Source organism: Pristiophorus japonicus, chromosome 15 (genome assembly GCF_044704955.1).
Source record: "Pristiophorus japonicus isolate sPriJap1 chromosome 15, sPriJap1.hap1, whole genome shotgun sequence".
Taxonomy (NCBI): Eukaryota; Metazoa; Chordata; class Chondrichthyes; family Pristiophoridae; genus Pristiophorus; species Pristiophorus japonicus.
In genome coordinates, this window is record NC_091991.1 from 111,644,575 (window position 1) to 111,659,962 (window position 15,388).

General features: G+C 45.9%; 2 protein-coding genes across 3 annotated transcripts in view; one reads left to right on the forward strand and one right to left on the reverse strand.

Moving 5' to 3' along the window:
- mettl9 (methyltransferase 9, His-X-His N1-histidine) overlaps positions 1–15,388 on the reverse strand; it is a 49,497-nt gene that overhangs the window by 23,192 nt on the left and 10,917 nt on the right. The window lies entirely within an intron of this gene.
- Positions 81–12,466, forward strand: LOC139281336 (immunoglobulin superfamily member 6-like). The gene is made up of 5 exons (XM_070901496.1): positions 81–396; positions 3,110–3,207; positions 7,096–7,140; positions 10,662–10,751; positions 12,318–12,466. Exons 1-5 carry the CDS (start codon positions 81–83, stop codon positions 12,372–12,374), a joined length of 606 nt encoding a protein of 201 aa, XP_070757597.1. The 3' UTR covers positions 12,375–12,466.

Below are 15,388 nucleotides of genomic sequence, written 5' to 3' on the forward strand. Positions count from 1 at the left end.
GTGGAATGAAATAGTGATGTTTATTCTCAACAGGTTTTGCTGCTGAAGAATGTAATGTGACCGTCCATCAAGAGCCTTTCATGGAAGGACATTTGTCGAACAACCTGAGCATCGCCTGCACGTTCACAGCTCCCAGCTGCTCGGGGCTCCCTGAAGTGCTGTGGTTCAGGATCAAGGTCAACAAGACGAAGAATCTGTGTCTGGGACCCTGCAAGGGGACGGAGAGTCCCGGGAAGTTTCACCTGAACGGCTCGACCGCTGGAAGTGATGCCACCTTAAGAATTCAACGAGCAGCCCAGGACGACAGTGGCGTATATTACTGTGGCGTAGCCTACCAGAGTTCCTCCTCAGACAAGTCCAAACAAACGGGAAGTGGCACAACGCTGGTGGTCAGAGGTCAGTCATAGGTTTGAGGTTTCTTAGAAAATGACTCAGCAACAGGGCAACTCTGATAACACGGTGTGTAAACACTGAATGTTCCTGTCCACTGTGGGAAACATTTGCACAGAGAAACCATGCACTTCCTGAAGCACTATATAGTTTGCAAAAACTAGGTTAAAATGTATATCTGATAAGTCCTATAAATCAAGGCTACATCACAGCACAAGATAATGGTCTCTGCCAAATTATCCACTTTGGCAGAAATAATAGAAAAGCAAATTATTATTTAAATGGAGAAAAATTGCCAAGTGCTGCAGTACAGAGAGACCTGCATGAAACACAAAAAGTGAGTATGCAGGTACAGCAAATCATCAGGAAGGCAAATGGAATATTGGCCTTTATTGCAAAGGGGATAGAGTATAAAAGCAGAGAAGTCCTGCTACAACTGTACAGGGTATTGGTGAGGCCACACCTGGAGTACTATGTACAGTTTTCGTCTCTGTATTTAAGGAAGGATATATTTGCATTGGAGGCTGCTTAGAGAAGGTTCACTCGGTTGATTCCAGAGATGAGGGGGTTGACTTATGAAGATAGGTTGAGTAGGTTGGACCTATGCTCATTGGAGTTCAAAAGAATGAGAGGTGATCTCATTGAAACTTGTATGATAATGAGGGGGCTCGACAAGGTGGAGGCAGAGAGGATATTTCCACTCATAGGGGAAACTAAAACTAGGGGACATAGTCTCAGAATAAGGGGCTACCCATTTGAAATGGAGATGAGGAGAAATTTCTTCTCTCAGAGGGTTGTAAATCTGTGGAATTCGCTGCCCCACAGAGCTGTGGAGGCTGGGTCATTGAATATATTTAAGGCGGAGATAGACAGATTTTTGAGCGATAAGGGAGTAAAGGATTATGGGGAGCAGGCCGGGATGTGGAGCAGAGTCCATGATCAGATCAGCCATGATCTTATTGAATGGCGGAGCAGGCTCGAGGGGCCAAATGGCTGACTCCTGCTCCTATTTCTTATGTAAGGTACAAGCTGCCATCTTGCCTTCACCTGCATGCCCCAATGTTTTACGCACTAAATGGGCTCAGTGCATCGAAGGTAATTCGGAATTTGCGAGTGTGGTCATTTTGTAATGTGGGAATGTTGTACAATTACGTAAGATCCCCTATCATTCTTCTAAACTCCAGTGAGTATAGGCCCAACCTGCTCAACCGTTCTTCATAAGACCACCCCTTCATCTCAGGAATCAACCTGGTGAACCTTCTCTGAACTGCCTCCAATGGAGAGTGCCTCTTTCATATCTTAGCATGCACGTTATTTGGGTCTGGTTTTTTGGGCGTGTCCGTTTACACAGATTTCACTGCAGTTGCAATTCGCTGGAACTGCTTTACGTTGAAAGTTATCTTTTCCCTCGCTCACGGAAAGATACTTTAGTGTCTGAACAGATTATTGGTCTCCAGTAAACATTGGGACATGAATTACTCAGTGACTGGGACTTCACTGACACACACCAGGTTGTGTAGGACTGGGCACAGTTCCGGTCTCCGTGTTACCAAAAGGATATAGAGGCACCGGAGAAGATGCAACAAAGATTCACAAGGGTGTTATCAGAAGTGAGGTGTTATAACTATTGGGAAAGTCTAAACAGACTGGGTCTCTTTTCTCTGGAAAAGAGAAGGCTGACGGGTGACCTGATGGAGGTCTTTAAAATTATGAAGGGGTTTGATAGTAGAAGAAGATGCCACTTGTGGGGGGGGGGGGGCGGGGGAGACCAAAACTTGGGAAGATAAATATAAGCTCGTCACTAACAAGAACATAAGAAATAGAAGCAGGAGTAGGCCATTCGGCCCGTCGAGCCTGCTCCGCCATTTAATAAGATCATAACCCTCAACTCCCCTATCGTTCAAAAATCTGTCTATCTCCACCTTAAATATATTCAATGACCCAGCCTCCACAGCTCTCTGTGGTTGAGAATTGTAATGATTCACGACCCTGAGAGAAGAAATTCCTCCTCATTTCGTTTTAAATGGGCGACCCCTTATTCTGAAACTATACCCCCTAGTTCTAGATTCCCCCACGAGGGGAAACAGCCTCTCTGCATCTACCCTGTCAAGCCCCCTCAGAATCTTATAAAAGAAAAGAAAGATATAGCGCCTTACATGACAACCGGATGTCTCAAAACACTTTACAGCCAATGAAGTACTTCTGAAGTGCGGTCACTGTTATAATGTGGGAAATGCGGGAGCCAATTTGCGCACAGCAAGCTCCCACAAACAGCAATGTGATAAATAACCAGATAATCTGTTTTTGTTATGTTGATTGAGGGATAAATATTAGCCAGGACACCGGGGATAACTCCCCTACTCTTCTTCGAAATAGTGTCGTGGGATCTTTTATGTCCACCTGAAAGAGCAGACGGGGCCTCGGTTTAACGTCTCATCCGAAAGACAGCACCTCTGGCAGTGCAGCACTCCCTCAGCACTGCACTGGGAGTGTCAGCCTAGATTTATGTGCTCAAGTCCCTGGAGTGGGACTTGAACCCACAACCTTCTGACTCAGAGGCGAGTGTGCTACCCACTAAGCCACGCTTCACGTGTAGGAATTGCTGGAGCTGTGACCACACTGATCACGATGAAATGATAAAATTAGATCAGCAATTTCTGACGGATGATTAATATGTTTCAGTCGAGATTAAATAACGGAGATTTTGTTTTAATTGCAGCATCCGGATTTAAGGCCACGGGATCAGGCCTATGGCTCCAATCAACACTGATGATCATTCTGTCCCTGTACACCATCTGCATCACCATTCTCCTTGTAGTGAGTTGCTGACGGCCCATTTTAAGGTCTTCCCTATTGCCATTCGTAGCAGAAAAACTCAAAGAAAAAAATAAACAAGCACAAAGAAAAGGAACTTTGGAGCAGTTCAGGGTTTTAAAAAAATTATTTCTAGGCATGTGGACGTCACTGGCAAGGCCGACATTGAGTGCCAACCCTCCTGTCAGTGGAAACAGTTTCTTCCCTAGTTACTTTATCAACACACCTCATAATTTTAAAACACCATAGTTAAATCTCCCCTTAACCTTCTCTGCTCTAAGGAGAACAATCCCAGTTTCTCCAGTCTCTCCACAACTGAAGTCCGTCATCCCTGGTACCATTCTGGGGCCAGTGTCCTGGCGAATCGAATACCCGGGGCTGTAGATAGAGCTTTAAACTAAATAGTGGTGGGCAGGGGGGGGTGGGAGGGGGATCCAGTGAGTGGAAATTTAAAAAGTCAAAAAGAAAGGCGGCAAAAGTGCAGGATAGCGAGAAGGGCAATGATAACCAGAGTGTGACAGGAAGGGACAGAGCGTGTACACATAAGACAAAATTAAAAGCTCTATATCTGAACACACAAAGCATTCGTAACAAGATAGATGAGTTGACGGCACAAATAGAAATAAATGGGTATGATCTGATAGCCATTACAGAGACTTGGTTGCAAGGTGACCAAGGCTGGGAACTGAATATTCAGGGGTATCTGCCATTTCAGAAGAATAGGCTGAAAGGAAAAGGAGGTGGGGTATCGGTTAATGAAGGATGAGATCAGTGCAGTGGTGATAAACATTATTTGCTCAGAAGATCAAGATGTAGAATCAGTTTGGGTGGAGATAAGAAGTAACAAGGGAAAGAAGTCACTGGTGGGAGTGGTCTACAGGCCCCCTAACAGTAGCTACACTGTAGGACAGAGTAGAAGTGACAAAATAATGGAGGCTTGTAAGAAAGATACAGCAATAATCATGGGCGATTTTAATCTTCATATTGATTGGACAAATCAAATTGACAAAGGTAGCCTGAGGAAGAGTTCATAGAGTGTATGTGGGATGGTTTCTTAGAACAATACGTTGTGGAACCAACCAGGGAGCAGATTATTCTAGATCTGGTAATATGTAACACGTCTGGATTAATTAATGATCTTGTAGTGAAGGATCCTCTTGGGAAGAGTGATCATAGCATGGTAGAATTTCAAATTCAGTTTGAGGGTGAAAAAGCTAGGTCTCAAACTAGTATCCTGAACTTAAATAAAAGGTAATTACAAAGGTATGAAGGCAGAGTTGGTTAAAGTGGACTGGGAAAATATATTAAAGGTTAAGACTGTAGAAAAGTAGTGGCAAACATTTAAGGAGATATTTCATAGCTCTCAGCAAAGATATATTCCAGTGAGAAAGACAGAATCTAAGAGAAGGATGAACCATCTGTGGCTAACTAAGGAAGTAAAGGATAGTATCAAATTGAAAATAAATTGCGAAGAACAGTGGAAGACCAGTGGATTGGGAAATTTTTAGAAACCAGCAAAGGACGACTAAAAACATGATAAAGAGAGTGACGATAGCTTATGAGAGTAAACTAGCAAGAAATATAAAAACAGACAGTAAGAGCTTCTACAAATATATAAAAATGAAGAGAGCAGTTAAAGTAAACGTTGGTCCATTAGAGGATAAAAAACTGCAAATGTAACACCCTATTTAAGAAAGGAGGGAGACAGAAAGCAGGAAACTATAGACCAGTTAGCCTAACATCTGTCATTGGGAAAATGCTGGAGTCCATCATTAAGGAAGTAGTAGAAAATCATAATGTAGTCAAGCAGAGTCAGCATGGTTTTATGAAAGGGAAATCATGTTTGACAAATTTGCTGGAGTTCTTTGAGGATGTAACGAGCAGGATGGATAATGGGGAACCAGTATTTGGATTTCCAGAAACCATTCGATAAGGTGCCACATAAAAAGTTACTGCAGAAGATAAGAGCTCACTGGTTTGGGGATAATATATTAGCATGGATAGAGGATTGGCTAACTAACAGAAAACAGAGATTCGGGATAAATAGGTCATTTTCAGGTTGGCAAACTGCAACTAGTAGGGTGCCACAGGGATCAGTGCTGGGGCCTCAACTATTTATAATTTATATTAATGACTTGGATGAAGGGACCGAGTGTAATGTAGCCAAATTTTCTGATGATACAAAGATAGGTGGACAAGCAAGTTGTGAGGAGGACACAAAACATCTACAAAAAAATATAGATATGCTAAGTGAGTGGGCAAAAATTGGGCAGATAGAGTATAATGCAGGAAAATGTGAGGTTATCCACTTTGTAGGAAAAATAAAAAAGCAAATTATTATTTAAATGGGGAGAGATTACAAAATGCTGTAGTACAGAGGGATCTGGAGGTCCTTGTACATGAAATACAAAAAGTTAGTATGCAGGTACAGCAAGTAATCAGGAAGGCAAATGGAATGTTGGCCTTTATTGCAAGAGGCATGGAGTATAAAAGTAGGGAAGTCCTGCTACAACTGTACAGGACGTTGGTAAGACCACACCTGGAGTACTGCGTACAGTTTTGCTCTCCTTATTTAAGGAGGGATATACTTGCATTGGAGACAGTTCAGAGAAGGTTCACGAGGTTGATTCCTGAGATGAGGGGGCTGTCTTATGAAGAAAGGTTGAGCAGGTTGGGCCGATACTCATTGGAGTTTAGAAGACACAGAAGTGATCTTATTGAAAAATAAAAGATTCTGAGGGGGCTTGACAGGGTAGATGCAGAGAGGATGTTTCCCCTCGTGGGGGAATCTAGAACTAGGGGGCATAGTTTCAGAATAAAGGGTCGCCCATTTAAAATGGAAATTACCAGAAATTTCTTCTCTCAAGAGGGTCGTGAATCTTTGGAATTCTCTGCCCCAGAGAGCTTTGGAGGCTGGGTCATTGAATATATTTAAGGTGGAGTTTGACAGATTTTTGAATGATAAGGGAGTGAAGGGTTATGTGGAGCGGGCAGGAAAGTGGAGTTGAGGCAAGGATTAGATCAGCCATGATCTTATTGCAATCTCTTCTGCACTCTCTAAGATCTTGACACGGTGTGGTGCCCAGAATTGAACACAATACTCCAGCTGAGGCCTAACCAATGATTTAGAAAGATTTAGGATAACTTAATACTTCTGTACTCTATGTCTCCACTTATAAAGCCCAGGAACCCATATGCTTTTTTAAAAAAAATAAAAACAGCCATTGCAACTTGTCCTTCTACCGTCAAAGCCCTGTGTATGTGAACCCCAGGTCTCTCTGTTCCTGCAACCCCTTTAAAATAATAGCATTGTTGTGAGTATTTTCCCCAAAATTTTCATTCCCGGGGTGTTTGTGTCGCTGGCAAGGCTGGCATTTATTGCCCATCCTGAGGTGGCCTGAGAGAATGGTAATACAACTGAGTGACTTGCTTGGGCACTTCAGAGGGCCGTTAAGAGTCAACTACGTTGGTGTGGGACTGGAGTCACTCATAGGCCCAGACCGGGTAAGGACGGCAGGTTTCCTTCCCTCAAGGACATTAGTGAACCAGATGGGGGTTTGACCACAATCCGACAGATTCATGGTCACTTTTACTGATCCCACAGTGACATTTTCAAATTTTTTTTTCTTAAACCGAATTCAAATTCTCAAACTCGTTTTCTCTGGATTACTAGTCCCATCTCTGGATTACTAGCAGCATAACCAGTACCACCTGAAATAACCGCTGTGCTTAACACGTTGTAATTGGCAATAACGGTAAACGGAAATTGGTTAGTGCTATTTGCCCGATTTAAGCCCGGGCGGTTTAGGTTGTGGAGACTATATTTGTGAAAAGGTGATTACAGGTCAATCCTGCAACCTCCATATGTCACCTGCCTTTATCTTTCTACAGCAAACTTGCAGCTCGACGAAAAAGGCCAACCACAGCAGCGACACAGTACGTAGAATTCCATTTCCTTTTCATTGTAAATACATTGTCCTTTCAGCTAAGATGTTAAAACGAAGCTCTGTCTGCCTGTACTAGCAGACAGTAAAGATCCCACAGGGGGACAGAATGCTGGTGTCGGGACCCTGAGAGAGCAGGGAATGACCTTCCCCAACAACCAACCCCCCCCACCCCCATGTCCAGTCCGACATTCCTCCCATAACCAACACGGATTAACTGGTCATTTAGCTCATTACCTGTTTGTTGGGATCTTGCTGTGTGCCCGTTGGCTGCTGCCTTTGTTACAGTGCTACAAAAACTCATTGGTTGTGAAGCTTTGGGACGTCCCGAGAGGGTGGGCGGTGATATATAAATGCACATTCTTTCTTTCTGAGTCAAATAACTATCCAAACGTAGAAACATAGAAAAAAGGTGCAGGAGTAGGCCATTCGACCCATCGAGCCTGCACCACCATTCAATAAGATCATGGCTGATCATTCCCTCAGTACCCCTTTCCTGCTTTCTCTCCATACCCCTTAATACCTTTAGCCGTAAGGGCCATATGTAACTGCCTCCTAAATATATCCAATGAACTGGCATCAACAATTCTCTGCAGTAGGGAATTCCACAGGTTAACAACTCTCTGAGTGAAGAGGTTTCTCCTCATCTCAGTCCTAAATGGCCTACCCCTTATCCTAAGACTGTATCCCCTGGTTCCGGACTTCCCCAACATCGGGAACATTCTTCCCGCATCCAACCTGTCCATTCCCGTCAGAATCTTTTATGTTTCTATGAGATCCCCTCTCAACCTTCTCAACTCCAGTGTACAAAGGCCCAGTTGATCCAGTCTCTCCTCATAGGTCAGTCCAGACATCCCGGGAATCAGTCTGGTGAACCTTCGCTGCACTCCCTCAATAGCAAGAATGTCCTTCCTCAGATTAGGAGACCAAAACTGTACACAATATTCCAGGTGAGGCCTCACCAAGGCCCTGTACAACTGCAGTAAGACCTCCCTGCTCCTATACTCAAATCCCCTAGCTATGAAGGCCAACATACCATTTGCCACTTTCACTGCCTGCTGTACCTGCATGCCACTTTCAATGACTGATGAACCATGACACCCAGGTCTCATTGCACCTCCCCTTTTCCTAATCTGCAGCCATTCAGATAATATTCTGCCTTCGTGTTTTTACCCCCAAAGTGGATAACCTCACATTTATCCACATTATACTGCATCTGCCATGCATTTGTCCACTCACCTAACCTGTCCAAGTCACCCTGCAGCCTCTTAGCATCCTCACAGCTCACACCGCCACCCAGTTTAGTGTCATCTGCAAACTTGGAGATATTACACTCAATTCCTTCATCTAAATCATTAATATATATTGTAAAGAACTGGGGTCCCAGCACTGAGCCCTATGGCACCCCACTAGTCACTCCCTGCCATTCTGAAAGGACCCGTTTATCCCGACTCTCTGCTTCCTGTCTGCCAACCAGTTCTCTATCCACGTCAGTACATTACCCCCAATACCATGTGCTTTGATTTTGCACACCAATCTCTTGTGTGGGACCTTGTCAAAAATCTTTTTGAAAGTCCAAATACACCACATCCACTGGATCTCCCTTGTCCACTCTACTAGTTACATCGTCAAAAAATTCCAGAAGATTTGACAAGCATGATTTCCCTTTCATAAATCCATGCTGACTTGGACCGATCCTGTTACTGTTTTCCAAATGCGCTGCTATTTCATCCTTAATGATTGATTCCAACATTTTCCTCGCTTCTGATGTCAGGCTAACCGATCTATAATTACCCGTTTTCTCTCTCCCTCCTTTTTTAAAAAGTGGTGTTACATTAGCTACCCTCCAGTCCATAGGAACTGATCCAGAGTCGATAGACTGTTGGAAAATGATCACCAATGCATCCACTATATCTAGGACCACTTCCTTAAGTACTCTGGGATGCAGACCATCAGGCCCCGGGGATTTATCGGCCTTCAATCCCATCAATTTCTCTAACACAATTTCCCGCCTAATAAGGATATCCTTCAGTTCCTCCTTCTCACTAGACCCTCTGTCCCCTCGTACTTCCAGAAGGATATCTGTGTCTTCCTTCATGAAAACAGAACCAAAATATTTGTTCAACTGGTCTGCCATTTCTTTGTTCCCCATTATAAACTCACCTGAATCTGACTGCAAGGGACCTACGTTTGTCTGCACTAATCTTTTTCTCTTCACATATCTATACAAGCTTTTCCAGTCAGTTTTTGTGTTCTGGGCAAGCTTACTCTCATACTCTATTTTCCCCCTCCTAATTAAACCCTTTGTCCTCCTCTGCTGAATTCTAAATTTCTCCCAGTCCTCAGGTTCACTGCTTTTTCTGGCCAATTTATATGCCTCTTCCTTGGATTTAACACTATCCTTAATTTCCCTTGTTAGCCACGGTTGAGCCACCTTCCCCGTTTTATTTTTACTCCAGACAGGGAAGTACAATTGCTGAAGTTCATCCATGTGATCTTTAAATGTTTGCCATTGCCTATCCACCGTCAACCTTTTAAGTATCATTTGCCAGTCTATCCTAGCCAATTCACGCCTCATACCATCGAAGTTACCTTTCCTTAAGTTCAGGACCCTAGTCTCTGAATTAACTATGTCACTCTCCATCTTAATAAAGAATTCTACCATATTATGGTCACTCTTCCCCAAGGGGCCTCGCACAACAAGATTGCTAATTAGTCCTTTCTCATTACACATCACCCAGTCTAGGATGGCCAGCTCCCTAGTTGGTCTAGAAAACCATCCCTAATACACTCCAGGAAATGCTCCTCCACCGCATTGCTACCAGTTTGATTAGCCCAATCTATATGTAGATTAAAGTCTGCCATGATAACTGCTGTACCTTTATTTGCCCATCCCTAATTTCTTGTTTGATGCTCAGATGTAATGATCAACTAGTGCCTATCCTCCTCCTTGTGTCACGGTACCGCTGGATAAACACCAGCAGCAACCACGGCTCAGCGAGTAGCACCCTCGCCTCGGAGTCAGAAGGTTGTGGGTTCAAGTCCCAATCCAGAGACTTGCGGCCATAATCCCAGGCTGACACTCCCAGTACAGTGCTGAGGGAGCGCCGCACTGTCGGAGGGGCAGTGCTGAGGGAGCGCCGCACTGTCGGAGGGGCAATGCTGAGGGAGCGCCGCACTGTCGGAGGGGCAGTGCTGAGGGAGCCCCGCACTGTCGGAGGGGCAGTGCTGAGGGAGCCCCGCACTGTCGGAGGGGCAGTGCTGAGGGAGCCCCGCACTGTCGGAGGGGCAGTGCTGAGGGAGCCCCGCACTGTCGGAGGGGCAGTGCTGAGGGAGCCCCGCACTGAGAGACGTGCCGTGTTTCAGATGAGACATTGAACCGAGGCCCCCTTCAAAGTGCTTTTGGGACATCCTGAAGGCATAAAAGGCGCTATAGAAATGCAAGTCTTTCTTTCTTACTTTGCCCAACCACCTCCCTTCGTTGCCTGACTATTTCCTGTCTGCTGCCCACAGCCCAGTGAAGAGCAGAAGAGTCGGGCTTTCCAGGCCCTTGCGCTGGAGTTCAACAGAAGGTACAGAAATGAAAATCAAGAGACAACCTTTGTAAGTACATAACAAAGACACTAATCCAGCCTCTGTTTGTCTCTTGCAAAGAAGTCTGTACAGAAGTTTAATTAGAGAAATGGAGTGTTAACCACTCCATATTGTTAAGTGGAGTGGTTAACACGCCATGTCTGTCACTTCAGGTTTTATAATGCAAGCCCCTTGGGGTAGGTTGCAGTTCAGCAGCGCCCCCTTCTGGCAGACACTCGGAAAGCCTGCACCGCAGATTCCACGCAGACCATAAGTATCATCAGAGACCAGAATAACGGAATCCTGAACAAAAAAAAACAGGGGTGTATTGCAGACCTTTCGCCACTTACCCAATATTCTCAGGTAATGTCCCCTGGTACCTGCTCATCAGATTCAGTATTATATGGGGTGAACTACTGAGCCGAGGATTACACTGTGATCACAGAGAAGCATTCTGTTTCAATTCCTTCTTGGGATGCGTGAGTCGTTGTCCTTGAGAAGGTGGTGGTGAGCCACCGCCTTGAACCGCTGCAGTCCGTGTAGTGAAGGTGCTCCCACGGTGCTGTTAGGGAGGGAGTTCCAGGATTTTGACCTAGCAACGATGAAGGAACAGACGATATATTTCCAAATCAGGATGGTTTGTGACTCTGAGGGGGAACATTGAGTTGGTGGTGTTCCCATGCGCCTGCTGCCCTTGTCCTTCTAGGTGGCAGAGGTCACGGGTTTGGGAGTTGCTGCCAAAGAAGCCTTGGCGAGTTGCTGCATAGCATCTTGTAGATGGTGCACACTGCAGCCACAGTGCGCCGGTGGTGGAGGGAGTGAGTGTTGAAGGTGGTGGATGGGGTACCAATCAAGTGGGCTGTTTTGTCCTGGATGGTGTCGAACTTCTAGAGTGTTGGAACTGCACCCATCCAGGCAAGTAGAGAGTGTTCCATCACACTCCTGACTTCATCAGGCAGGGGTGTGCTGTAATTATCCTGATGGCCCTGCCATTCTCCAACAAACTGACCCATTCAAACTGGCTTCACGTTAGCCAGGCATGGTTTGGATGGTAGACCAAGATTTAGCAGTGACACTTTGAGCTGGGACACCAGAGGCAACATGATAGTTTACCCTGCGATACTGCTTTGGGAAATCCCCAATCTCTGCTAGGGCTTGGAGACAGGGCACCGATTGGGAGGGGTGCCAGCAATTAGGGCACACACTTGGGGAGTGCCTCCCCCTCCCCCACCCTCACTGCCCTCCCTGCCCCCCATTCTCCCCTCCACCACCGTCATCGCCCTCCCCCATCACTGCTCTCCCCTCCCCCACTCTCACTCCCCTCCCCCACCTGCCTGACTAAGACCTTGATCCAACCCACAGCGCAGAGCCGGCCGAGCTCAGCAGCGACACCCACACGGGGACCATTTTGCTGCCTTGGCCCAGTTTATGGCCACGCTGTCTGGTTCAGTCCCGTAAACAACCGAGAAAGCGTTGGCCCAATCGCATTCTTTTGCTACTCCCAGATCGGGTCACATTCGCGATGCAGCCGGTTTTGATGCTATTTCTAATGTGGTCACCGTATAACTCTGTCCATTGTGTTCTTTACATTTGTAGCAAGAGGCACAAACCAACAGTGCTGAGGATGAGGACTCCATCTATCAAAACGCGTGAGGGTGCGATCACCGAACAACCCAGAGATGGATGGACTGGTCGAGAGAGTGTTAACTTTTGCGTAGCTATGAAAGAATATAAAGGAGACTCATGTTCAACAAGCGTAACCATCAGGCAATAATGCAGGAGAGGAGCCCCTTGTGTTCAGATCCTGACCTGCGTTCAGTCCGGGAAAGAGTAGCTTTTTACTCACCTAGTCATAGCCAGAAATGCCTGTTTTCCGACACTCCAACCCTCTTTGCACTGGTTAACTTTGGACCAGCGCCCAAAGACTATTATAGACTGCTAACCGTCAACAGGTCAAGGGTCAAGAGGGTCAACGCCCAAGTCTTTGTTTCGCGGGTTAGCCGCTGTTCAATCTGCCTACCCCAGTCAGGCAGGGTTTTATCGGCTCCCAACAGAACCCTTGCGTACAGCTGTAACAACACTCGAGAAGCTCGACACCATCCAGGACAAAGCAGCCCGCTTGATCAACAAACCAACCAAGCTTCAACATTCACTCCCTCCACCACTGACACACTGTGACTGCAGTGTGTACCATCTACAAGATGCACTGCAGCAACTCACCAAGGCTTCTTCGGCAGCACCTCCCAAACCCGCGACCTCTACCACCTAGAAGGACAAGGGCAGCAGGTGCATGGGAACACCACCACCTCCATGTTCCCCCTCAGAGTCACAAACCATCCTGACTTGGAAATATATCGCCGTTCCTTCATCGTCGTTGCGTCAAAATCCTGGAACTCCCCCCCCCCCCCCCCCCAACAGCACTGTGGGAGCACCTTCACCACACGGGTTATAGCGGTTCAAGAAGGCAGCTCACCACCACCTTCTCAAGGGCAATTAGGGATGGGCAATAAATGCCGGACTTGCCAGCGACACCCACATCCCAAAAATACATTTTTTTTTTTTAAAAAGCGCTCAAGAGAACGAAGCTTCTCAACTACAGTAGATAAGAACATAATAGGAGCAGGAGTCGGCCATTCGGCCCCTCGAGCCTGCTCTGTCATTCAATGAGACCATGGCTGATCTTCTACCTCAACTCCACTTTCCTGCACTATCCCCATATCCCTCGATTCCCTTAATATCCAAAAATCTAACGATCTCTGTCTTGAATATACTCAAAGACTGAGCCTCCACAGCCCTCTGGGGTAGCGAATTCCAAAAATTCACAACCTTTTGAATAAAGAAATTTCTCATCTCAGTCCTAAATATCCAACCCCTTATTCTGAGACTGTGACCCCTGATTCTAGATTCCCCAGCCAGAGGAAACACCCTCCCTGCAAAAGTTTCTATAGGTATGTAAAGAGAAAAAGGTTAGTAAAGACAAACGTAGGTCCCCTGCAGTCAGAATCAGGGGAAGTCATAACGGGGAACAAAGAAATGGCAGACCAATTGAACAAGTACTTTGGTTCAGTATTCACTAAGGAGGACACAAACAACCTTCCGGATATAAAAGGGGTCAGAGGGTCTAGTAAGGAGGAGGAACTGAGGGAAATCTTTATTAGTCGGGAAATTGTGTTGGGGAAATTGATGGGATTGAAGGCCGATAAATCCCCAGGGCCTGATGGACTGCATCCCAGAGTACTTAAGGAGGTGGCCTTGGAAATAGCGGATGCATTGACAGTCATTTTCCAACATTCCATTGACTCTGGATCAGTTCCTATCGAGTGGAGGGTAGCCAATGTAACCCCACTTTTTAAAAAAGGAGGGAGAGAGAAAGCAGGGAATTATAGACCGGTCAGCCTGACCTCAGTAGTGGGTAAAATGATGGAATCAATTATTAAGGATGTCATAGCAGCGCATTTGGAAAATGGTGACATGATAGGTCCAAGTCAGCATGGATTTGTGTAAGGGAGATCATGCTTGACAAATCTTCTGGAATTTTTTGAGGATGTTTCCAGTAAAGTGGACAAAGGAGAACCAGTTGATGTGGTATATTTGGACTTTCAGAAGGCTTTCGACAAGGTCCCACACAGGAGATTAATGTGCAAAGTTAAAGCACATGGGATTGGGGGTAGTGTGCTGACGTGGATTGAGAACTGGTTGTCAGACAGGAAGCAAAGAGTAGGAGTAAATGGGGACTTTTCAGAATGGCAGGCAGTGACTAGTGGGGTACCGCAAGGTTCTGTGCTGGGGCCCCAGCTGTTTACATTGTACATTAATGATTTAGACGAGGGGATTAAATGTAGTATCTCCAAATTTGCGGATGACACTAAGTTGGGTGGCAGTGTGAGCTGCGAGGAGGATGCTATGAGGCTGCAGAGTGACTTGGATAGGTTAGGTGAGTGGGCAAATGCGTGGCAGATGAAGTATAATGTGGATAAATGTGAGGTTATCCACTTTGGTGGTAAAAACAGAGAGACAGACTATTATCTGAATGGTGACAGATTAGGAAGGGGGAAGGTGCAGCGAGACCTGGGTGTCATGGTACATCAGTCATTGAAGGTTGGCATGCAGGTACAGCAGGCGGTTAAGAAAGCAAATGGCATGTTGGCCTTCATAGCGAGGGGATTTGAATACAGGGGCAGGGAGGTGTTGCTACAGTTGTATAGGGCCTTGGTGAGGCCACACCTGGAGTATTGTGTACAGTTTTGGTCTCCTAACTTGAGGAAGGACGTTCTTGCTATTGAGGGAGTGCAGCGAAGATTCACCAGACTGATTCCCGGGATGGTGGGACTAACCTATCAAGAAAGACTGGATCAACTGGGCTTGTATTCACTGGAGTTCAGAAGAGTGAGAGGGGACCTCATAGAAACGTTTAAAATTCTGACGGGTTTGGACAGGTTGGATTCAGGAAGAATGTTCCCAATGTTGGGGAAGTCCAGAACCAGGGGGTCACAGTCTAAGGATAAGGGGTAAGCCATTTAGGACATGAGGAGAGACTTCTTCACCCAGAGAGTGGTGAACATGTGGAATTCTCTACCACAGAAAGTAGTTGAGGCCAATTCACTAAATATATTCAAAAGGGAGTTAGATGAAGTCCTTACTACTCGGGGGATCAAGGGGTATGGCGA

Bases quoted from the DNA above. Each gene is read 5' to 3' on its own strand.
- LOC139281336 (XM_070901496.1), top strand. From the start codon at position 81: ATGGAAGGACATTTGTCGAACAACCTGAGCATCGCCTGCACGTTCACA. The intron at 7,141-10,661 runs GTACGTAGAATT...TGCTGCCCACAG, and splicing joins CCAACCACAGCAGCGACACA to CCCAGTGAAGAGCAGAAGAG. The intron at 10,752-12,317 runs GTAAGTACATAA...TTACATTTGTAG, and splicing joins AAAATCAAGAGACAACCTTT to CAAGAGGCACAAACCAACAG.